This window comes from Puma concolor, chromosome B2, assembly GCF_028749965.1.
Source record: "Puma concolor isolate L17-30 chromosome B2, mPumCon1.1.hap2, whole genome shotgun sequence".
Classification (NCBI taxonomy): Eukaryota; Metazoa; Chordata; class Mammalia; order Carnivora; family Felidae; genus Puma; species Puma concolor.
Window position 1 is genome coordinate 37,237,746 of NC_141671.1, and position 23,821 is coordinate 37,261,566.

Consider the following 23,821-nt stretch of genomic DNA (forward strand, 5'->3'; position numbering starts at 1 on the left):
CCCTGTGTAGGGCTCTGTGCGGACAGCTTGGAGTCTGGAGCCTGCTTCAGATTCTGTCTGTCTCTCTCTGCCCCTCCCCACTCGTGCTCTATCTGTCTCTGTCTCTCTCAAAAATAGATAAAACATTAAAAAAAAATTAAAACAAGGTATATAGTTCTTGATCATAAATTACTGTCCCATTATATGTGATTGGAGAAGTTTATTGTTAAATACCCCACTGTTGTATGCCAGTACATCACAGAAGATAGTCTATAAGGGAAGGCTTGGGATTATGCTGACCTTTAAATTAAAGAGCTGTTGGGTGGCTGGACAGACTGTCATTATTAATGTCCTATAAAGTGATGCTAGAGACTAGATTTGATTCCCTGTTCTGTCTTTCTGCTTAGGCTAGCAAGAGATAGGATTGCTGGTGGAGAGAGGCTTTTAGCTCTGGGGTAAGGCTAAATCTTTAATCCCTCCACAGGTTCCCCTTTCAATAATTAGAAAAGAAAACAGTTGGGCTGCTGGGGCTTTGGTGTTTTCTGATCTCCTTAGCTGAAAGGTACCTGCTGTACAGGGTTTTGAATAGCAATAGACCACTAAGTGGTAGAAACAAGAATTTTAAGTCTTTGGGAACCTTCATAGAGATTTTTGTTCCTAGCTGCTTAGGGTTCCAATGGAAAGATTTGGTATTGGGAGAGGGATGGGGGTTGAGGCAGAAGTGGAGTTGAAGACTGTTTATATTTAGAATTTTAACAAATGTAGTTAAAAAAATATATTCCTCTGGATGCTAGTATATGGCTAAAAAGTATAAGAGGTTCAAAAAGATTCCCATATAATCATATGAGGACTACAGGTCACTGGGGTACAGAGCTTAGCAGGTGGTTTGTGTGAGGACAGTTTTGTTCTTTTTACTACCTAATAGCCAATTTAATTTCACTCGTGTTGCAGCAGAATGTTCCCAATGTTGAATTTTCCAGTTTCTCTAAAACATGATTAGTGCAGAGATAGCTGTGACATTAGGGTGATTTTCAATGACAGGGCGCTTGTGTGGTTAGGTCCCTGGATATGGGGCTGGTGGAAGGGGATTTTACTTTAGGGCCGGTGTTAACAAAAATATTACTCTTTGTGTCTGTCATTAAAGTAATACAACCCCTTCTGAAATACAAAGGAGCAACAGTGGCCTTGGGTTAACTATGCTGAATTAAGTAAAAATTTTTAAAGTTGTTTAGATTAGCAGTGGTTTCTTGTTTCCTGTCTTACCAGTATAGAGTAGCCGGTAAACACTTAACCTTAGTCTTTTCTGGTTTTGTTTGGTGGTGGTGGTGGTTGGCTGGGCAGTGATAAACCAGAATGTTGATATAATCCTCTTATTCTCTTCCTTCTCCCTTTGTCCAAGGATGGGATACTTAAGGGTAGAGCTCCCAGACCTTGGGTTCCTCTGGTGTTTGAATGAAGCATTGCATTTGAAGGTGTGTTTTCCGGTGCTAGTGGTCAGTCTCTGCTGCTCTACTTGTCTACTGGAGGAGAAAAGCAGACATGAGTGTAACTCCTGCATAATCTAGAGAATCCGAACCTCACTGGTCTGTGCACCAACCCCATCTCCTTTTGTTTAGTATGGAGAGTTTACATCTTTATTCTCCTTTTTGACATTAGGGATGAGGGCCAGGACTAGATCAGCCCAGTTCTTAGGCTGGACTTTACATAAAGATGAAGAATAAAGCGGGGTACCTGGCTGGCTCAGTTGGTGGTGTATGCAACTCTTGATTTCGGGGTTGTGAGTTTGAGCCCCACGTTGGATGTAGAGATTACTTAAAAATAATAAAACCTTAAAAAAAAAATATTGTCACTTAAAAAAAGATGAGGAACGGGGGCACCTGGGTGGCTCAGTTGGTTGAGCAGCCGACTTCGGCTCAGGTCACGATCTTGCAGTCCGTGAGTTCGAGCCCCGCATCGGGCTCTGTGCTGACAGCTCGGAGCCTGGAACCTGTTTCGGATTCTGTGTCTCCCTCTCTCTGACCCTCCCCCGTTCATGCTGTCTCTCTGTCTCAAAAATAAATAAACATTAAAAAAAAAAAATTAAAAAAAAAAAAGATGAGGAACGAACAGGGACTAGTTGGCCAGTTCTTTTGGGATTTCTTCTCAGAAATCCCCTGTGTATCTTTATATTTGATCACTGTGGGACTCTGGGAGAAATTTTTTACCCCCATAAACATTTACTCCTGCTTATTAGGATATTCCAGTCGTTGTTTACTGTTTTGCTAGCACTATCCAGTCCATGTTTTTATTTAAAACTTCTTACAGTCCTAGTTAATAAATCAATAATTTGAGTCACAAATAGTATAAGTAGTGGACAAAGCATGTATGGGGGGTGAGTGCATCTTAGGATAATTTTATCCCTTGGAACCAGCAGGTTTTTTTGTCACTGTGAAGAGCATTAACGTTGCATTTTTTCTGTTCTTAATTTGTCTGTCCCTCCCCACCTTTCCTGTGTGTGTGTCTGTCTGCCTGCCTGCCTCTCTCTCTCTCTGTCTCTCTCTCTCTCTCTCTGTCTCTTTTTTGGCTATTGACAGTATGGAAAATAGATTACAAATGAGTTTAGTTTGCCAAATGTTCTTAAATAGCTAAGCCTTTAGAAATCTATCCTATATCCCTTTTATTGTCTACTTTCTCTATCCCCACCCACCCAAGTAGTTCATGATGTTCTGGAGGTTTTCCAGGCCTAGGAACCTTGAGCTAGAGGTTCTAAAGGTTACAGTCATCATCTAGAAGATTTGGATGACCAAGAACTCCAGGTCCTTAAGAACTTGTATAGGTAGAAAAAGCTCTGGTGTATGTGTAGCTCTTGTAATGGAGGTTAATTTTGAATCTGATCACATAAAAGTGGGAGGTTGTTTGGTATAGTTTTGATATTGTTTGGGATCAATCAGGGCTTTATAAGTGGTTGAAAATGAAGTGTATCTTAAAAAAAAATTTTTTTTAAATGTTTTATTCTTAGAGAGAGAGAGAGACAGACAGAGCATGAACGAGGTAGGGGCAAAGAGAGAGCAGGACACAGAATCCGAAGCAGGCTCCAGGCTCTGAGCTGTCAGCACAGAGCCTGACGTGGGGCTCAAACTCACAAGCAGTGACATCATGACCTGAGCCAAAGTCGGATGCTTAACCGACTGAGCCACCCAGGCACTCCTAATGAAGTGTGTCTTGATTCACAAAAATATTGCACACGTTAAGGTTGCATATCCTTTGAGAGATTGCTAGAATAAAATTCCAGTGTGGCCTTAGGCTGTAGAACAAGATACCTGTGAAAAAAGTCTCTCATCGGTACCATTTGTCTGCTACTCTAAATATTAATTGGGAAGGCAAGATTTTCAATAGGCAAATTAAATAGTAGTCATTCAAGTATGCAGTGATGTCACTCAGCACTTTGCTGAGAGTTGTGAATGAAGAAACAAATTATCAGTGGGTTCCTCAAACTGCTGTTGCATGGAGAATATTTATTATGGCTCTTTCACTTCAGTTCTTGCCAGATAGTAGTAGTTTCCAAATCCATGCATGAATTTTTGGGAAGGAATTTTGACTACATCTTTGTTTTCCTTCCACCTTCAAATTCCACTTCTGGGATACAAGTAAATCCTTGTTTTTACAAGCCTTCTAAAACAGACATCCACATGATTGTTTTTCAGAACTCTTGCTTTCAGCTTCTTTAATTATTCCAGCAGTCCCATCATTACTCAGAATGTCTTGGCATCTCTTTCTTGGGTCTGTCTTCAGGTGCTGAAGAACATTGTTCTAACCGCTTTTTATGGTGGCCCATCATTTCTTGGAGCTTTGATATGTCTTTAGGGGGTGGAGTATGATAACAAATGTTTTTAGAGACAAGATTGGAAAGAGAGTTGCTGACTATTAAGTTGAATACTTAAGGTCTCTATTGTAACAATGAGAGGAGCCAGAGGTATATCCAGGGACTTTGCAGCCACAGGTCTTGTCTGACCTTGGTTTCCTTATTTCTAAAGCTGAGATATTCACATTGTAGGATTGGTATGAAGAATAAGTGAAGAGTCTCCATGCTTGGTTTGTAATTGACTTTGTAATTGACCGTATGTTAATTCCTTCTTTTGGTTTATAAATGTAGATCTGAAGACAGTTTTGAAGAAGTCTGACATTGTTTTTGAGTAATGGCTCCAGTGTTGAGAACAACTTCCTTGAGATTACTTTTTTTTTGAAATTTTTTTAATGTTTATTTGAGAGAGAGAGAGATAGAGAGTGAGCACGGGTGGGGGAGGAGCAGAAAAAGAGGGAGACACAGAATCTGAAACAGGCTCTAGGCTCTGAGCTGTCAGCACAGAGCTTGACGCGGGGCTCAAACTCACTAACTGTGGGATAATGACCTGAGCTGAAGTCGGATGCTTAACCGACTGAGCCACCCAGGTGCCCCACATTTTTTTTTTTAATGTTTATTTATTTATTTTGAAAGAGAGACAAGAGAGTGTGAATGGAGGGATAGAGAGAGAGACACAGAATTTGAAGCAGGCTCCAGGCTCTGAACTGTCCAGAGCCCAATGTGGGGCTAGAACCCATGAACCATGAGATCATGACCTGAGCCGAAGTCAGATGCTTAACTGACTGAGCCACCCGGTGCCCCAAGATTACTTCTTTAAAAGGGCATATGGTTTATTTGTTTAAGAAAAAAAAGAAAGAAAGAAAAAGGGGGGAAATGTATAATTTTGAGCAGAACAGCTGAGCAAATGTTTTCAGTTTTCAAAACAAAATTTTTTTTGGAAGACTGTATTTTAGAGCAGTTCTAGGTTCAGCACATTTTCAGTCAGTAAAGCCATTGCCTTAAAATAACTTAAGATGGCTTAGTATATATGCATATGAATATCCATGTATGTGGTACAAGTAAGATTCCATGTTATGGATGTTATAATCAAGAAACTCTTGGTTGTACATCATGCTTCTGTTCCTTAAACTGGTAACTTATTCAATCAAAGAAATTAGAAAGCATAAGGAGTGTTTTAATGAAGTAGGAAGTGTGGTGATTTGGTGAAACAAGCCCCTTTTCTTTTAAATGTCATTCTAGAGCCCTGATGGCTCAGTCGGTTGAGCATCTGACTTTGGCTCAGGTCATGATTTCACAGTTAGTGGGTGGTTGGTGGGTTCGAGCCCCTCATTGGGCTTTGCTTGGACAGCGTGGAGCCTGCTTCGGATTCTCGGTCTCCCTCTGTCTCTGCCCGTCTCCTGCCTGTGTGTGTTCTCTCTCTCTCAAAAATAAACATTAAAAAAAAATTTAATGTCATTCTAGATATAAATCTTGTTCTTGGATTTGGAAGCATGAAATTGCAGAGTAATGGAAGTAATTCTTTTGTAAAAGTACATCAGAGGTGCGCTTCTTAGTTTAAAAGTAATATGTTTAGTGTTTTTGGCATGTGTAAGAATTTTATATTAAATATGTAATCATCATAACTTTTTTCTTTAAAATAAAAATCATTAGTACTTTGTACCAACTAAAGCATTTGCTCTATATCAAGATTGTTAAAAGAAATATGTACCTTTTAAACATGTTAAGTAACCCTAATGTATATTACGAAAAAGACATAATCAAATTGGGACTTCTGGTGTTGGGAATAAACTTGTGATAAAAAGAAAAAAAACTCACCTTCAGTTGTATTTCCTGATAATCTTATCTGTGGCATATTTCAAGTCCAAGGCAATTTGAATATAAAATTGCTCTTTAGTTTCTATTTATTTATTTAAAAACATTTCTTTTAACATTCATTTATTTTTGTGAGACTGAGACAGAGCTCAAACAGGGGAGGGGCAGAGAAAGAGGGAGACACAGAATCCGAAGCAGGCATCAGGTTCTGCACTGTCAGCACAGAGACCAACCTGAGGCTTGAGCCTGTGAACCAAGAGACTATGCGTGCGTGACCTGAACCAAGGTTGGACCCTTAACCGACTGAGCCACCTAAGTGCCCCAGTGTTGTTTCTATTTAGATAGGAGAACTTTATTTGGTGTAAGATGCAGGTTCCATAAGTATACCATAGACGCATTTTTTTTTTCCTTTGGTCAAAAAAATAGGGTTGTCTTGTTTAGTAGTTGAGCACTTATTCAATTAGAGTTAATCTCATTAGGCAGTTAAGATGTTTGTTAACTATAACTGTAATTTCTGGACAAGGTCTTTTAACTACTGATTATAGAATGTGAATTATTCTTTGAGTAGGCATGCATAATGATTCAATCATCTGTGCTTTTATTCTTTTAGAGTTTATTTTTTTCATGTCATTGGATTGTATATACATTGAATTTTCTTACATGTCTTCCTTTTTCCCTTTTCCGTAGTGCTCTGGGATCCTTAGAAATGAATGATTGCATGAGAGACAAGAATGCTAGTCTCCAATGATACTCATTTCTGTTTTTAAGTTTACCTGGTATGTTATGTGCAGAATGGTTACTCTTAAATAAATGTGTCAGTCTATAAGAGGACTTGCGTAGACTACTTTCTTTTGGATGTTGCTGAGTTCATGGATGTTTTTGGCTGCAAGTAACTTAATACCCAATTAAAAGTGGCTTAAACAAATGTTTTCCCACTACGTGGTGAAGGACCAGTTTTTTTGTTTGTTAGTTTCAATTCATTGCTGAATTTTATTTTTAAAATACAATACAAATGTGGGAATATAGAATTACTATAAAGTTTTTGAATGCCTGCTCTCACGCATTTATTGTGGTTGTGGACTGGTAACACACACTTTGCAGACTAGCAGCGGCCTGAGGGCCACCCTTTGAGTAGCGTGGGCTTAAACTGCACAGACAGTTATTATTTCATTTAACAAGAAGTCTGGAATCTGTGATGCCAGGGTGGGTTTAGCAGGTCTACACTTCCCTTCCCATTATGGTTATAAAATGGCAGCAGCAGCTCCAAGTATCCCCCTTCATATGAGGACATCTGAAGCAGGGAGGAAAGAGGAGAAAATAATAATTGGAAAACTTCAGAACCTTTCCGTAATGTATAGGACAACTAGATAGAAGGTAAACAAGGAAATAGAACACTTGAACAATACTATAAGCCAATTAATAAACCTGATAGACATCTATAGAATATTTCACCAAATGACAGAATATACATTATTCTTAAGTGCACATGGGTTTCTCCAGGATAGAACTTATTGCTGGTGGTAAAACAAACCCCAGTTAATTTATTTTTTATGTTTTTAGAGAGAGAGAGAGAGAGCATGAGTAAGGGAGAGGGGCAGAGAGAGAGAGAATCCCAAGTAGGCTCCATGCTCAGTGTGGAGCCTGATGCAGGGCTTGATCCCATGACCCTAGGATCATGGCCTGAGCCAAAATCAAGAGCTGGATCCTCCACCGACTGAGCCACCCAGGCACCCCAAGCCTCAGTAAATTTAAAAGGATAGAAATAATATAGATTGTATTTCCTGATCATATGGAATGATATTAGAGGTCAATGCCAGCAAGAAATTTGAGAAATTCATCAGTATGTGGAAATTAAACAACACACTCCTAAATAATGAGTGGGTCAAAGAGGATATCAAAAGGGAAATCAGAAAATACTTTGAGATGAATGAAAAGATACAACATATCAAAATGTGTGGGATGCTGCTGAGGTAGTGCTTATAGGGAAACTTATAGCTGTACTATAAATTTATAGCTTAGCCTGTACTAAGAACAAAGTACTTAGTACTTAGTACTAGAGTACTCAGTACTCTAGCCTTCCCACATAAGACAGTGGAAAGAGGAGCAGACTAAACCTACAGCAAACAGAAAGAAGGAAACAATAAAGATTAGAGCAGAAATTAATGAAACAGGTAATAGAAAACAATAGAGGAAATCAAAGAAATCAAAATCTGGTTCTTTGAAAACATCGACAAAATTGATAAACATTTATTTAAAGAGGAATTAAAGAAAAATTAAATAATACCAATTCTTAACAGATTTTTAAAGAAAAAAACAGGAAGGTGGACTTCCCAGCTGTTTTTTGTATGAGGCCAGTATTACCCAGATACCAAAACCAGTGATATCACAAGAAAACCAAATAGCAGTATTCCTTTTGAATGTGGATATAAAGATCAACTATATACTAGTAACATTATCAAAAGAATTATAGGAGTGCTTGGTGGCTCAGACATTAAGTGATTCTTGGTTTTAACTCAGGTAATGATCTTGGAAGTTCATGAGTTTGAGCCCCATGTCAGACAGCTCTGTGCTGACAGTGTGGAGCCTGCTTGGGATTCACTTTCTCTGCCCCTCCCTTGCTCATGCTCTCTCTTTCAAAATAAATAAATCTAAAAACAAAAAAAGAATTCTATAACATGACCAAGTAGGATTATGTCAAGAGTAATACTGTTTCCAATTATGAAATTAAGTAATGTAATATATCAATAGAATAAAAAACAAATCACATGATCATCTCAAGAGAGTCAGAAAAAGCATTTGATAAAATCTAATACCCTTTGATGATAAAAACACTCAACAAACTAGTAGAGGGGAACTATCTCAACCTGATAAAAGGCAGCCAGGTATAACTTTTTGTTGCAATTTTAGTGTTTACTTTTATCTTTGTTTTATGGCAGTGTCCCTTAAAGTGTGATATTATAAACTTCATGTGTGGTATAAGGACTTTCAGTTCATCTCTTGAACTTATGTTATTGTTACCATGTGCTTTTACTTCTTCATATGTTATACAATTTATACTATGTTTGCTATTTATGCTTTAAAAATATTTTTTAAAATGTATGAATAATTAGAAGTTTATTCACATAGTCATTGTTTCCATGTTTTTCATTCCTTTGCATAGGTCCATTATTTCCATTTGATGCTGTTTTCTTACTCCTGGAAATACTTACTTTAACTTTTTTTTTTTTTTTTTTAATTTTAATTTGGTGCAGGTCTGCTGATATGGAATTCCTTCAGTTTTTGTATGTCTGAAGAGGTCTATTTTTCCTTCCGTTTGGAAGTATATTTTTGCTGAGTATTGAAAGCTAGATTGACAGTTTTTCCTTTTAGTGCTCTAGAGATACTGCTTCAGTGCCTTCTGGCTTGCATCATTTCTAGCGAGAAATCTGTCATTTTTATCTTTCTTCTGTGTCTTTTTTTCCCCTGGTTATTTAAAGATTTTTGTCATCACTAGTTTTAAGCATTTTTATTATTATATACCTTGGTGTTGTTTTCTTTATATTTTTTGAGTTTGGTTCGTTGAGCTTTTTTAGATCAACAAGTTTATAGTTTTAATAAAATTTTAAAATGTTCTGCTACTTCAAATAAATTTTGTTTCCCTCTTATCCATTCATAGACTCCAGTTACACGTATATTAAGCCTTTTGAAGTTTTCTTACATATCTTATTCTTTTTCTTTCTTCTTCTCTCTTTGTATTTATTATTGCTATGTCTTCAAGATTATTTATCTTTTTTCTGCAGTGTCTATCTGCTGTAATTTTATCCAGTGTATTTTTCATCTTAAGACCATGTAATTTACATCGCTAAGAGTTCAATTTGGTTCATTTTTATACCTTCCAAGTCCCTACTTAACTTTTTGAACAAAAAGAATACAGTTATAATTGTTTTAATGTTGTCAGCTACTGATTCTGTCATCTGCACCAATTCTGGGTTGGTTTTGATTTGATTATTCTTGTCTCTGGGTCATATTTTCCTGTTCTTTGCATGCTTATTGTACTTTTTGATTATATACCAGACATAATTAATTTTACCTGGCCAGGTGGTAGATATTTTGTATTCTTCTAAGTATTCTTGAACTTTGTTATGAATGCAGTTCAGTTTCTTTGAATGAGTTTATTTCATATCTTTTAAGCTGTTTTAAAAATTTTTTTTTTTTCAACGTTTTTTATTTATTTTTGGGACAGAGAGAGACAGAGCATGAACGGGGGAGGGGCAGAGAGAGAGGGAGACACAGAATCGGAAACAGGCTCCAGGCTCTGAGCCATCAGCCCAGAGCCCGACGCGGGGCTCGAACTCACGGACCGCGAGATCGTGACCTGGCTGAAGTCGGACGCTTAACCGACTGCGCCACCCAGGCGCCCCTCTTTTAAGCTGTTTTTTAGGCTGTACCAGATCAGCATTTAATTTAAAGTTCACTTACTCCACTCTTGATCCAAAACCTTTGTGAGCACTCTACCCACTGCCCTATCAATTATGAGGTTTTCTATTCTGACTGATGGGAATAGACATTATTCTAGGCCCTGTGTGAGTTATAGCTATTATTGTTCCCTCTAATCCTTTCTGGTAGTTCTTTTCTCTTCCTCACATGAACCTCAAATGAAGTACTCAGCTAAATATTCAGAGGATCCTCTGCAGATCTCCAGAGTTTTCTTTGTAACTGTCTCCTTTTTTGTAACTGCGCTGAAAACTCTAGCTGCGTTGGCCCTCTTAGGTTCTCTTGTCCTTGGCTGTGGCCTGAATACAGTTTAAATAAAATGGAGAAACCAGAAGCTCGTTTTGTTTACTATCTTTTAGAGATCAGTGACCTTCATTTTCTGTTGTGACTTTATTTCTCATGACCATTTTCTTGAAAACCTTTGTTTCATGTATTTTGTTTCTTTTTGTTTTTGTTGTTTGAGGTGGGAGGGTAGATTTGGTTCTTGTTACTCTGTCTTGGTGGAAAGTGGAAGTCTTCATCTTTTTTCTTTTTGTGTGTGTGTGTGTGTGTGAGTGTGTGTGTGTGTGTGTGTATGAAATTATGAGAACATGCCAATATATTTATCCATTTTGTTGAAGGACATTTGGGTTGTTTACTGTGAACATTTGTGTACACATCTTTTAACCTGAGCATGTGTTTCTCTTTTTTTTTTTTTTTTCAACGTTTATTTATTTTTGGGACAGAGAGACAGAGCATGAACGGGGAAGGGGCAGAGACAGAGGGAGACACAGAATCGGAAACAGGCTCCAGGCTCTGAGCCATCAGCCCAGAGCCCGACGCGGGGCTCGAACTCACGGACCGCGAGATCGTGACCTGGCTGAAGTCGGACGCTTAACCGACTGCGCCACCCAGGCGCCCCAGCATGTGTTTCTCTTGAGTGTATAACTGGGAGTGCTAAGACATATGCCAGGATAGAGGTTTCTATATTGTCTATTTTAATAGATGATGGCAAACTATTTTTCAAAATTGTACATGTGGGTTGTGGTAACTTCACATTCTTGTGGTTCTTTTAGATATTAATTATTGTCTTGATAGTCTCACATTATCATATTATGGTTTTAATTTACATTTCACTGATTACTGTGTTATTTTTCGTATATTTAAAACATTCTCTTTGGAAGTACTTATTTAAGACATTTGCCCCTTTTTCTTTTGGTTTGTTTTTTTTCTCATTGATTTGTAGAAGTTCTTTTTTTTTTTTTTTTTAAGTTTATTTATTTATTTTGAGAGAGAGAGAGAGAGAGTGAGTGGGTGAGCCGGGGAGGGGCAGAGAGGGAGAAGGAGAATCCTAAGCAGGCTCTGCACTGTCAGTGAGAGCCTGACATGGGGCTTAAACTCCCAAACCGTGAGATCATGACCTGAGCTGAAATTAAGAGTCAGGTGCTTAACCAACTGAGCCACCCAAGCGCCCCGATTTATAGGAGTTCTTATACAGTCTGTATTTTGTTAGTTATGTGTGCTACAGGTATTTTTTCTTTATTCGTAGTTTGCTTTTTTACTCTGTTGTATTGGTTAATGAAGAGAGATTCTTATGAATGAAAAGGTAATTTTAATGTATTCCAGTGTAGTAATTCTTTATGATTAGTGCTTCATATCTTACCTTTTTCTATGTAGAGCACATCAGGACATTTTTCTTCTGTTAGCATTTTGGAGCTCTGTGGTTTGTCTTTCACAGTTAGATCTGTAATTCACCTGGAACTAAGTTCATTTTATTCCATCTATGTCTATGTCTATATCTATAGATATATATAGATATATTTAATGAGCCAACACCATTTATTTATTGGAAAAAACCCTCTTTCCCTGACTGATGTCTTTAATAATCAGTTGTCCATGGATGTGGTTGTTCTGCATTATATTCTGATATATTAGTTTACTTGTCTATACTTGTTCTAGTGCCAAACTGTTTAGTTACCCTGGTTTCACAGTTTATAGAGAGTTTTGATGTCTGATAGAGTAAATCTTCTAGCTTTGTTTTTATTCAAGATTGATTTTGACCATTTTTGGTCATTTGAATTTTCATATAGATTTTAGAATAAACTTGTTAATTTTCTTTCAGAAATTGAAATTTTGACTAGGATTGTGTTGGTAATTTTAGATTTGGGGAGAACTTTTTGTATCTTTCAACCATAAACATGGTATCTTCATTTATTTAGATTTTCTTAAATTTTTATCAACTATATTTTATAGTTCTGTGAATAGAGGTCTTGCAAATAGTTTTTACTTATATAGTCATTTACTCTGTGAATTAGTTTAATTTCTCTCTTTTAAATTCTTGTACCTTTTTACTTGTTTCTCTTTTTATTGTGCGACTGGGCTGCCTTGTAGATAATTGAATAGATGTATAAATGTCATGGTAACGGGTTTACTTATATTGTTGTGAAACAGAAAGCTTTCAGGTTTTCACCATTACTTGATGTTCTCTGTCGGCTTTATCTAAATAATTTTTTTTGCAGTACTCTTTTTCTAATTAAGGAAGTTCACTTCTAACTTCTATTCTTTTTCTTTCTTTCTTTTTTTTTTTTGAAGTTTATTTATTTATTTTGAGAGAGTGAGAGAATAAGAGAGTGCCAGCAGGGGAGGGGTAGAGAGAGAGGGAATGAATGAATGAATGAATGAATGAATGAATGAATATTTCCTAAGCAGGCTCCACACTGTCAGCACAGAGTGTGATGCGGGGCTCAAAATCATGAGCTGTGAGATCATGACCTGAGCCAAAATCAAGAGTCAGACTGCTCAACCGACTGAACCACTCGGGCAATCCTATTCTTTTTTTTTTTTTTTTTTTTAATTTTTTAAAGTATTTATTAAAATTTTTTTTTAATGTTTGTTTAATTTTGAGAGAGAGCGAGCCGGGGAGGGGCAGAGAGAGAGGGAGACACAACTGAAAGTGGGCTCCAGGCTCCGTGCTGTCAGCGCAGAGCCTGATGCAGGGCTCGGCTCGAAGTCATGAACTGTGAGATCATTACCTGAGAAGTCCAACACTTAACCGACTGAGCCACCCAGGTGCCCCTGTTTTATCTATTTTTGAGAGGCAGAGAGAGAGGGAGACACATAATCTGAAGCAGGCTCCAGGCTCTGAGCTGTCAGCACAGAGCCTGATGCGGGGCTTGAACCCATGAACCATGAGATCATGACCTGAGCCGAAGCTGGACACTTAACCGACTGAGCCACCCAGACGCCCTGATTGATGCTGAGTGTTAAACCAACCTGGTTCCCAGAAGAAACCTACTTTATTATGCTATAGTGTTCTTTTATTACTTATTTTGGTTTACTAAATTTTGCTTACATTTATTGCATCTGTGTTCATGATGCTGGTCTGTAATTTTTATTTCTATTTTATTTATTTATTTGTTTGTTTGTTTGTTTGCCTATAATGTACTTGTTGAGTTTCAGCATTAAGGTTATGCTGGCCTCATAAAAGGAATAGACAGATGTTCTTCTCTTTCCATTCTCTGCTGTGTTTTAATTACTGACTTATTCTTTAACTCTACATAGATTGCCAGCAAAGCCATTTGAGTTTGAAGTTTTCGTTATTGGAAGAATTTAAGTTATGGATTTATTTTCTTTATTAGTTACAGGATTTGTTTAGATTTTCTAGTTGTTATTCTCAGTTTTGAGAAGTTTTTTTTCCCCTAGAAATTTATCTACCATTTTACAATACTTCTGTTTGTAATATATCCTCTTTTAAAATTACCCATATAGTATGGTGTATGATGTTAAATTTAGAATTCAGTGAATTTTCAATTTCGTATTTATATCTATATCTCTATATGTCATTGAAATCACCATCTAGATCCAAATAACAGAGCCCCTGTAGTCTCTTCCTGGCCTGGTCCTGGGCAAAGCTGCCTTCATACATAGCCAGGATTTTAATTTCTGTCAACACAGATTGAGTTTTATCTATTTCATACGTCATCTAAGTAGAGTCATAGGTTCTTTTTGTATCTAGCTTTTCCTCAGAATTTTGTCTGAAAGGTCCATCTTTGTGGTTGCTTGTGGTAGTAGTACTCATTCCATTCTGTGACAGTAGAACAGTTTATTCTCCTGTGGGTGGATATTTGGGTTATTTTTGATCTCTGTTATAAATTATGCTGCTATGAACATTGCTTCACATGTCTCTTAGTAGAAATCCAGTCTCAATTCTCTTGGGTATATACACAGGTGGGAATTGGGGAGTCCTAGGTTATGTATGCTTAACTCTTTACATGACGGCCATACCAGTTTACCAGCAACAGAGCGTTAGAATTCTAGCATTCTACACCTTTGCCAATTTTGCCAACATCTGGATATTTTCAGTCTTTTTTTTTAATGTTTATTTATCTTGACAGAGTGTGTGCACGCACGAGCAGGGAAGGGGAAGAGAGAGAGAATCACAGGCAGGTTCCCTGCCCAGAGCAGGGCCGACTGGGGCTCAATCCATGATTGTGAGGTCATGACCTGAGCTGAAATCAAGTCAGACGTTTAATTGACTGAGCCACCCAGGCGGCCCAAAGTCTTTTTAATTTTAGCCTTTCTGTTGGTATTATATTGTGATTTTAATTTGCATTCTATAATATCTAATAATATTGAGCAGTTTTCCATTAACTTATTGACTGCAGATATCCACATTTTTAAAGAGCCTGTTGAAGTGTTTTGTGCAGTTTTTATTTGGATGTCCATTGTCTTGTTGACTTATAGGAATTCCTTATATATTTTTGACTTGCATGCACACACAGACATGTGTGTGTGTGTGTGTGTGTACTGCAACTCTTCTTTCAGTTTGTGGTTTACTTTTCATTCTCTTAGCATTTTGATGAACAGAAGTTCTTAATTTTAATGAATTACAGTTTATTACTGTTTTATGTGGTTAGTGTTCTTTGTGTTTAAGAAATCTTTGCCTACTCCAAAGTTATAAACATACTCCGTGTTTTGGGGTGCCTGGCTGGCTCAGTCGGAAGAGCATGTGACTCTTGATCTTGGGGTTGAGAGTCTGAACCCCACATTGGGTGTAGAAATTACTAAAATAAACTTAAAAAAGTGTTTATAAAAAATTGTGTTTTGTTTTTCTCACTTTATTAAAGTTTTACAGTTGAGTCTACTTCACATGTTTGGACATGATATGAGATAAAGGTCAAAGCTCATTTTTAACACTATTGAAAACCTAATTTTCTCCCAGTGAGTTGTTCTGGTATCTTTTTGTCTTAAATCAGGTGACCAAATATGTGAGTCAGTTTCTGGAGTTTTCTGCTCTATCTCTGCACTAATGAACACACTGTCTTTATTGCTGTAGCTTTTGGATAAGTCTTGATATTTGGTAGTGTAGGTCCTCCAGCTTTGTTAACATTGTCTTAGCTATTCTGCATTCTTTGCAATTTCATATAAATTTTAGAATCAGTTTCAGTTAAAAAGAATCTGCTGGGGTTTTGACTGATATTCTTTTGAATCTGTAGATCAATTTGGGGAGAACTGTCACTTTATTTTTTTGAGCTTTCCAACCATGAGCATAGTGTATACCTCTTTATGCTAAATTTTCTTTAATTTCTCTGAGTAATGTTTACATTTTTAGTGAAGCAGCTCTGTACATCTTTTAGATTTATTTTTTGGTATTTGATGGTATTTGATATTTTTTATTGTTGCTACGGTAAATTTTCCTGATTTAAAGTTTATTATCTATTTGATTGTTGCTTCAGATGTAGAAATAAAATTTTGGAGGTTGACCTTATAATCAGAAATCTTGCCAAATTCATTTACTAATGTTATTATTTATAGCTTCTTTTGCATTTTTTAAAGTTTATTTACTTATTTTTGCATGCGTGCGTGAGAGAGTATGCCTGCAAGCAGGTGAAGGGCAGAGAGGGAGGGGGACAGAGATCCAAAGTGGGTTCCATGCTGAGAGCAGAGAGCCTGATATGGGGCTTCAGCTCTACTACCTTGAGATCATGACCTGACCCAAAGTTGGACACTTAAATGACTGAGCCACTCTTTTGCATGTTATTAATGTATCCAGTCTTGTGTATAAATAATGGCATTTAATTTTTTATTTCTAATCTTTAGGATTCTTATTTTGCTTTTCTTGCTTAATTTCACCAGCTACGATTTCCAGTATAATGCTGAATAGATATGAATAGTATACATCCTTGCCTTTTTCTTGACATCAGGGAAAAATGTACAATACTTCACTATTAAGTGTGATGTTAGCTTTCTATTGTTGTTTTGATGAAGGTTAGAATGATATTTATTTTTGTGTTGTGATTTTTCTGAGGTGGCATGAATACTTGTCATGATCCAAAAGTATTTATTGTTCATCTCTCCAGTTTAGATGTATATTTGAATTTAAATTCTATAAGGTAATAGTTGAAATAAGAGATAAGTGATTTCCAATTTTAGCCCTTATGCCAGAGATGCCCATTATCTTTGCATATTTTAAGTAATATTTCTTTTCAGTTTTATTCTGTAATTTCCCCCTCTGTTTTGAAGAAAATAATCTTCATATGGTAAAAATTCAAACAGTTGCAAGTGGTTTACAGTAAAAAGTAAATCTTTTTACCCCACCCAAATTCATGGTTTCTTTGCCCTGCAGCAGTCTCTTACCAGTTTTTTTTTTTTTTGGTGGGGGTTAGCCTTCCATATTATATTGAGCTTAATGGTTATGTTAATTAGTTAATTTTTACATTTTAATTAAACATTTTTTTTTTTTACAGTAATCTCCACACCCAGTATGGGCTCAAACTCACAATCCGAGATCAAGAGTCGCATGTTCTGACTGAGCCAGCCAAGCTCCCGAATTTTAATTTTTTTAACTGAAGTACAATGTTACATTAGTTTTAGGTGTACAACATAGTGATTTGGTAGTTCTTTTCTATAGGTTATGTTCTCAACACCACAAGTATAGCTGCCATCTTTTACCAAACCATAGAGTGTATTCTCTTGCTGTGATATATTCATTCCTGTGATATATTCATTCCATAAATGGTTGGGTATTTAAATAATACACATTTGGTTTTGTGCTATATATTTTCTTGTGATATATATCTTCTAGATTGTTCCATTTTAGCTTATATAAAAATGTATCATTGTTTTGGATAGCTTCATATTGTACTCGATGGATACAGCATACTTAGTCTTTTCTGATGGATGTTCATGTTTTTGACAATCTTAACTATTATTTAGTTAATTAACTATTTGAAACAATGCTGTAGAAAGCCTTGTAATACATGTCCTTCTGCATATGTGTGAAGATTTCTTCCCAAACTTATTCTTAATGTTTTTATTTATAATGTATTTCTACTTTATTCTGAAAAAATTTCATAGCAAACTACCTTTTCAGCACTCCTGAGATTGCACATTACAATTTTACTTTCTTAGACTTGCAGAAGACATCTCATTTTCGAGAAAATCTCAAGGGAAAGTGATATTACAAGTGGTGTTTAAGTAGACTTCCTTTTATGTAGAAAGTCAGTGTAAAATTTATAATCTCAAATAATGGGCAATATGGAGTGTTTGCAATTTTAGATACTCTTAAGCTGATTTAGCTTCCTAAGCAGAGTGCACTATTTCTGTAGTTTTTTTTTTTTTTTTTCCTTTTTGGAAAAGCATCAGTATTTTGCAAAGAATAGATAACTTGCTTGTTACTAGTATTTGTAATGATGAGGTTATTAACTCATTCAACAGATACTTGTCAGGATTCCATTATGTGCCACCGATTGTTGTATACTCTGGGAATATAGCTTTTATTCTTGTTGTGGGTTAGGATTGGGAGAGGAGTAAAGTAATTAAGTGTATAATAGTAAATAATAATGTTAGAAAAATGAAGCACGCAGGCAGGCTAGGGAGTGCTGAGGTTTGGAGGATAGGATAGTATTTTAAAATGGGATGTGCCTCAGGGAAGAATCTACAACAACCTGGTAATAGTGGCTACTTCTAACGTAGGGAGGATCTGGGTGTCTGGCAGACATGGGTGGGAATGCGACACACTTTCACTAGTACTCTTTATTTAGTGTCTTTTGAATTTTCTATCATGTGCTACATTTATAAGAATACATTTTAATGAAAGAGTCTACTGTGTTAGAGATGAGGGAGCAGGGAGCTACCCTACTTTCCACAGGACATCCCTGGCCCTTTTTCTGTTGTCAGGTCAGGACCTTCTTACTCAAAACTGATAGTAAGTGGTTCCTTTAAATATATTATTCTCCTAACAGCATTATTAAGGAAAAGTACTTTCTGAGAAAGAAGGGAGTTTTGAGTGGTCAGTGGACAGATGAGCAGTTGTTATCAAATCTGGTAAAACTCATTGCTGTTATTTTTTTATTTATTGAGGTATAATTGACATACAGTATTAATTTCAGGTATACAACATACTGATTTGACTTTCATATATGTTGTGATATGGTCACCACAATAAGTCTAGATACCATCTATCACCTTACAAAGTCAATACAGTATTATTTTCTATATTCCCCATGTTATATCACATCCTCATGACTTCTTTTGTAACTGGAGGTTTGTGCTTCTTAATTCTCTTCACCCATTTCATCACCCACCTACCTCTTTTGTGGCAGCTACCCGTCTGTTCTCTAAATCTGTGAGTCTGGGTTTTGTTTTGTGTTGATTGTTCTTGGTTTTTAGATTTCAGAAATAAGTGAAATCATGCAGTGTTTGTCTTTCTCCGACTTATTTCACTTAACATAATACCCTGAAGGTCCATCCATGTTGTCACAAACGATAAGATTTCCTTCCTTCCTTCAAATAGTATTCCATTGTATATATACACCACATCTTCTTTCTCCATTCATCCATCAGTGGACATTTAGGTTACTTCTCTGTCTTGACTATTGTAAATTATGCTGCAGTGAACATAGAGGTGCATTTGTCTTTTTAGATTAGTGTCTTCATTTTGTTTGGATAGATACCCAGTAGTGGAATTGCTGGATTTTCTGGTAGCTCTATTTTTTATGTTTTGAGGAACCTCCATACTGTTTTCCATAGTGGCTACACCAGTTTACAGTCCTTCCATCAGTGTATAAGTGTTCTCTTTCCTCCATATCCTCACCAACACTTGGTATCTTTTGTGTTTTTGATGATATCCATTCTAACAGGTGTGAGGTAATATCTCATTGTGGTTTTGATTTGTATTTCCCTGATGATTAGTGATATTGAGCATCTTTTCATGTGCCTGTTGGCCATCTGTAGGTCTGCTTTGGAAAAATGTCTATTCAGATTCTCTGCTCATTTTTTAATTGGATTGTTTGGGTTTCATTGTTATTGAACTGTATGAGTTCTTTATATATTTTGGATATTAACCAATAATCAAATATATGATTTGGAAATATTTCCCCCCAGTTAGTAAGTTGCCTTTTCATTTTGTTGATGGTTTCCTTCATTGTGTAAAGCTTTTTAGTTTGATGTAGTCCCATTTGTTTATTTTTGCTTTTGTTTCCCTTACCTTTGGAGTCAGATAAAAAAAAAAAATTGCTGATACTGATGTTATGTAGCTTATGGTCATCTTTTAAATTTCCGACAAGGCAAGAATAAACAATGGGGAAAGGACAATCTTTTCAATAAATGGTGTTGGGAAAATTGGACAGCCACATGTAAAAGAATGAAACAAGACTACTGTCTGACACTATATAAAAAATTAACTCAAAATGGATTAAAGACTTTTGAATGTAAGATCTAAAACCATAAAACTCCTGGAAGAAAACATAGGTGATAAGCTCCTTTGCTATTATTTAAAATTATTATTAGTAAGGTTATGTTTGTCTTTCTAACATGGAAATGAAACCATCAATAACTAATTGCCATTGGATTTCAGTTAAGCCTTTTATAGAGGTGTCCATCCTTTGAATAAAAGCAGTCAGGCTGAGTCAAAGGTGTGATAGCCAACACCATATACTGGGTTGCTGCCTCTTCATGCAGGCTTCCTTGAGGTTTCTCTTTAAAAAGCCAAAAGGAGGGAATGCCTGAATGACTAAGTCTTAGGCTCAGGTCATGATCTCAGGGTTCCTGAGTTAGAGCCCTGCATCAGGCTTTGTGTTGACAGCTCAGAACCTGGAGCCTGCTTTAGTTTCTATGTTTCCCTCTCTCTCTGCCCCTCCTCCACTCGTACTCTGTCTCTCTCACTCTCTCAAAAATAAATAAATAAACATTAAAAAACATACATTTAAGAAGCCAGAAAGATTCACAAGTCCTTGGGTTAACTACTGGAGGCTCCTTTTAGTTGAGACCACTAACAAAATTGCAAAAGATAAAAGTAACTTAATTCTTTATCTAGATGTCAGATTCTATATGTTGATCTAATTAATTTGTAACACTGATGCTATTTGAGGGTTAATCTTGAGTATTCTGTTTTATCCTTAGTAAATAATTTTTTGGGGGCTTTAGCTTTTATACTTGTAAATTTAGCCAGTATGATTAATGTCTGCCAAAGGTAGAGGTGAGATTAATTTGCAATCTGAATATAAAATGTTTTAAAAAGAATATAACATCAAGAAAAATCATAAAGCAAAGTTTTGCCTATATTTTTTGTTTCTTGGACCCTTCCGGTCCTGGTCTGATGCATTCATATCTATACTTCTATTAGCTGTAATCACGAATTGGATCCTGTTTACTTACCATTTTACGAACATTATTCTGTGTTGTTATTGTGTGTGGAAGTGGTTTCATAGATGGTTTTAAAAATTAATACTTTGAGATAATAGTTGTCTTCAGAGTAAAATTTAGTTGGAAAATTGGCAAAATATATTAAGCTATATCAGTAGTAATTTAGGATGAATCTTTAGACTTCTCTAAAAAGTATTCATTTTTAAAAGGTTGTTTTGATCACTGATTGCCAAAATTTTAGAGATTCTTTATTTGTGAGTGATAAGAATTTTTAAGCTTAGAAAACCATTCTTATAACTACTTTATTTATTGGGTAGAGTTGTGTCAATTATAATTAGCTGTATAATTGAAAACCATTGTAATTTAAAGCATAAATATTTAAGCTTTCAAGTTAGATTCAGTAACAAGAAACCAAAGTACTGGAATAGTTGATTTCTTGTTTGTTTGAAACATGAAATATTCTGGTAAGCTTTTAGACTAATAGAACGGTTTCCAGAGGTTGAATAAAATTGTTTATCGCTAATGTGCCAGTCTTATAGGTTACCACAGCTGTTTTCTGTGTACTTTGTCACTCAGGGGCTGCTCATTGTTGCTGAATTTTCTAAATTACCTTCAAAGCTTCTCTGTCTACTTTGTAACTTTTCTTGCTGCCTAGCTTTTACTTACAACACTTATTCCCTGTGACTAGTTGGGCTAGAGGGAATGGAGAGTATGAAAGATTCCCATTAGGTCAGTAGTAGCTATGGTTCTTGGAAGGATAAAAGGAGGCTTAACAGTAGAGGAGAATTTTAAAGTCACCCATTGATTTTGCTATGAATGGTGGTATACTCTAATAGCATGAATAATTTAATATAAGTAGGTAGAATTGATGAAAAAGTTTTTAAACTTGCAATTTGTTCATCAAAAATATGCTTGCTTTTTAAAAATTGTTTTCGTAAATAAGTTGGAATCTGTGTCCTCTGTACCTTCAAGTTGCTAGCTGCTATTACCAAACAATAGTCCCTTTGTGAGGTGTGAGGTTTTTGTTCTGTGGATATTCCCAAAGGGCTTTATGAGGAAATTCTCAAATAAAGGGATAGATTAACTTTAAAAAAACAAACTACTTGGCCTACTTGGAAGGGAATAAACAACTACAGGCTACAGTTTTTGCTTTTCTGGAATGCCAAATTTCAGCTCAGAGCAAATTCTTCAGCAGAGCAATAAACCTTTGAAAATTGCTTTATAATGGAAATGCTGACAGACCATTAACTATAGTGGTGCAAATGCACTGCTTTGACATACATAAGGTTTTCCCAAGTTGCTAAATACAATATACCATATTGGGCAGTGTACATCCTGTGGAAGCTTATGGGGGTGTATACGGTTTGTCGTGTTATGCCACCCAATTATTAATGGAGAAGCTCAAACATAGCGCCTTTGACATGCAGGAAAACTATCATTTTAGAAGGAAAGAGTGGTTTAGGCTCTGCTGATGCTGATAGCTCATTTTATGTTTGCCACACTGGAAAAGGCCCAGGGTAAATTTAACATGATGCATTTAATCACCATTCCAATTACAGTGCCACTGAAGCAGATCAATGTTTTCTTACTACCAATTCATTGGAACTTCTAGGTCATAAAGTATCATTATTAGGCATATTGGAAAGTCTCAGCCCATTGGAAATGGGGATTCTGGGATTTTTCCAATTGCTCTGAAATAGTAACGGAGGCTGCTTGGATGTACATTTTTCCCATGTAAAATGAAAATTGGAACTTAAAGGGATTGATATGACAAAGTGAGAATCCTACAATGCCCTAGGGAAGGCTGAAGCACAATTCACATCTAAAAGTAAAATAAGGAAAATGATGAAAAAGGGTGGGTACTTCCACAGCAGCCTGCTTAATGACTGATATCCCTGCTAATAATAAGTGTTGTGAGAATATGTCTTGTTCCTGCCTGTATTCACAGCATCTAGCACAGTGCCTGGCACATGAAGTGGGTATCAGTATTAATTGAATGTATTTGTGCTTGTCCATTTGAAAACGTTTTGAGGCTGGATTGTCAGGCACCATGCTAAATGTTGCATAGGGTTAACTAATAAATGTGTGTGTGTGTGTGTGTGTGTGTGTGTGTGTGTGTGTGTGTGTACACATACACATACGTGTACATGCGTAGTAATACATGTATATATATACACACACACACACACATACACAACTAGAATTTATAAAAGATTTCTAAAGGCATTGGTACAATTTGATATGTTGAATTTCATGAATTATAATGCAAAGATTCAAATGTATTTTGAGTAGAATCATGTCCTCTGAAATGTAAGTGTATAGTAAAAAGATCTGATATCATTTCTAGATTATTATAAATCTGATAATCCTGTATTCTAAAATCAGTGCTAATTGGAGCAGGCTTATCTGTTCTGTTTGACTAAAAAATATTTTTTTCCCCACTTGACTATGGCATTTCCTACACTTGTCAGTCAGTTCACCTGAACGTTTAAGAAAACATAAGAATTCTTGGGCATTAGCCAAAGTTTTAATTCACTGAGTCTAGGGTGGAGACTGGGAATCTATTTAAAAAAAATTTTTTTTAGTGTTTATTTATTTTTGAGAGAGAGAGCGAGAGAGAGCGCGAGTGGAGAAGGGGCTGAGAGAGAGGGAGACACAGAATCCGAAGCAGGTCCAGGCTCTGAGCTGTCAGCACAGAGCCCGATGCGAGGCTTGAACTCATGAACTGTGAGATCATGACCTAGCTGAAGTTGGATGCTTAGTCGACTGAACCATCCAGGAGCCCCAGGGAATCTATATTTTAGAAAAAATTTCCTTTCCTTGGGTGCATATGTACAGCCACTCCCCTGCCCCACTTCGTGCTTACACTGAAATGAGTGGTGACAATTATCTTGGACCTTTTGCTTTCTCTGGAAATGATAACCAGCACAGTAATTATGTCTTGGCAGGAAAGAAATGCTAGCATATATCATACTGAAGGTCTTTTAGAACTGGTTTTGACTTTCTGTCCATATATTTCACCAGAAATCTGTCAGAAAAGTCTGAAGAAAGATGATTTTTTTTTCCTGTGGCATATCACAGTCTTAAAAATGG

The 23,821-nt window shown here is 36.3% G+C and overlaps 1 protein-coding gene across 3 annotated transcripts in view; it reads left to right on the plus strand.

Annotated features, from left to right (window-relative positions):
- Nucleotides 1–23,821, plus strand: part of ZFAND3 (zinc finger AN1-type containing 3) — a 326,629-nt gene that overhangs the window by 66,338 nt on the left and 236,470 nt on the right. Inside the window, exon 1 of one of the 3 annotated variants that reach the window (XM_086706748.1) lies at nucleotides 6,362–6,408. The exons of the other annotated variants lie outside the window; for them this stretch is intronic. Within the exon in view, the coding sequence (XP_086562874.1) occupies nucleotides 6,377–6,408 (32 nt within the window). The 5' untranslated portion in view covers nucleotides 6,362–6,376. Of the gene's footprint in view, nucleotides 1–6,361; nucleotides 6,409–23,821 lie in introns of those variants that run through there. 3 annotated transcript variants of the gene reach the window in all.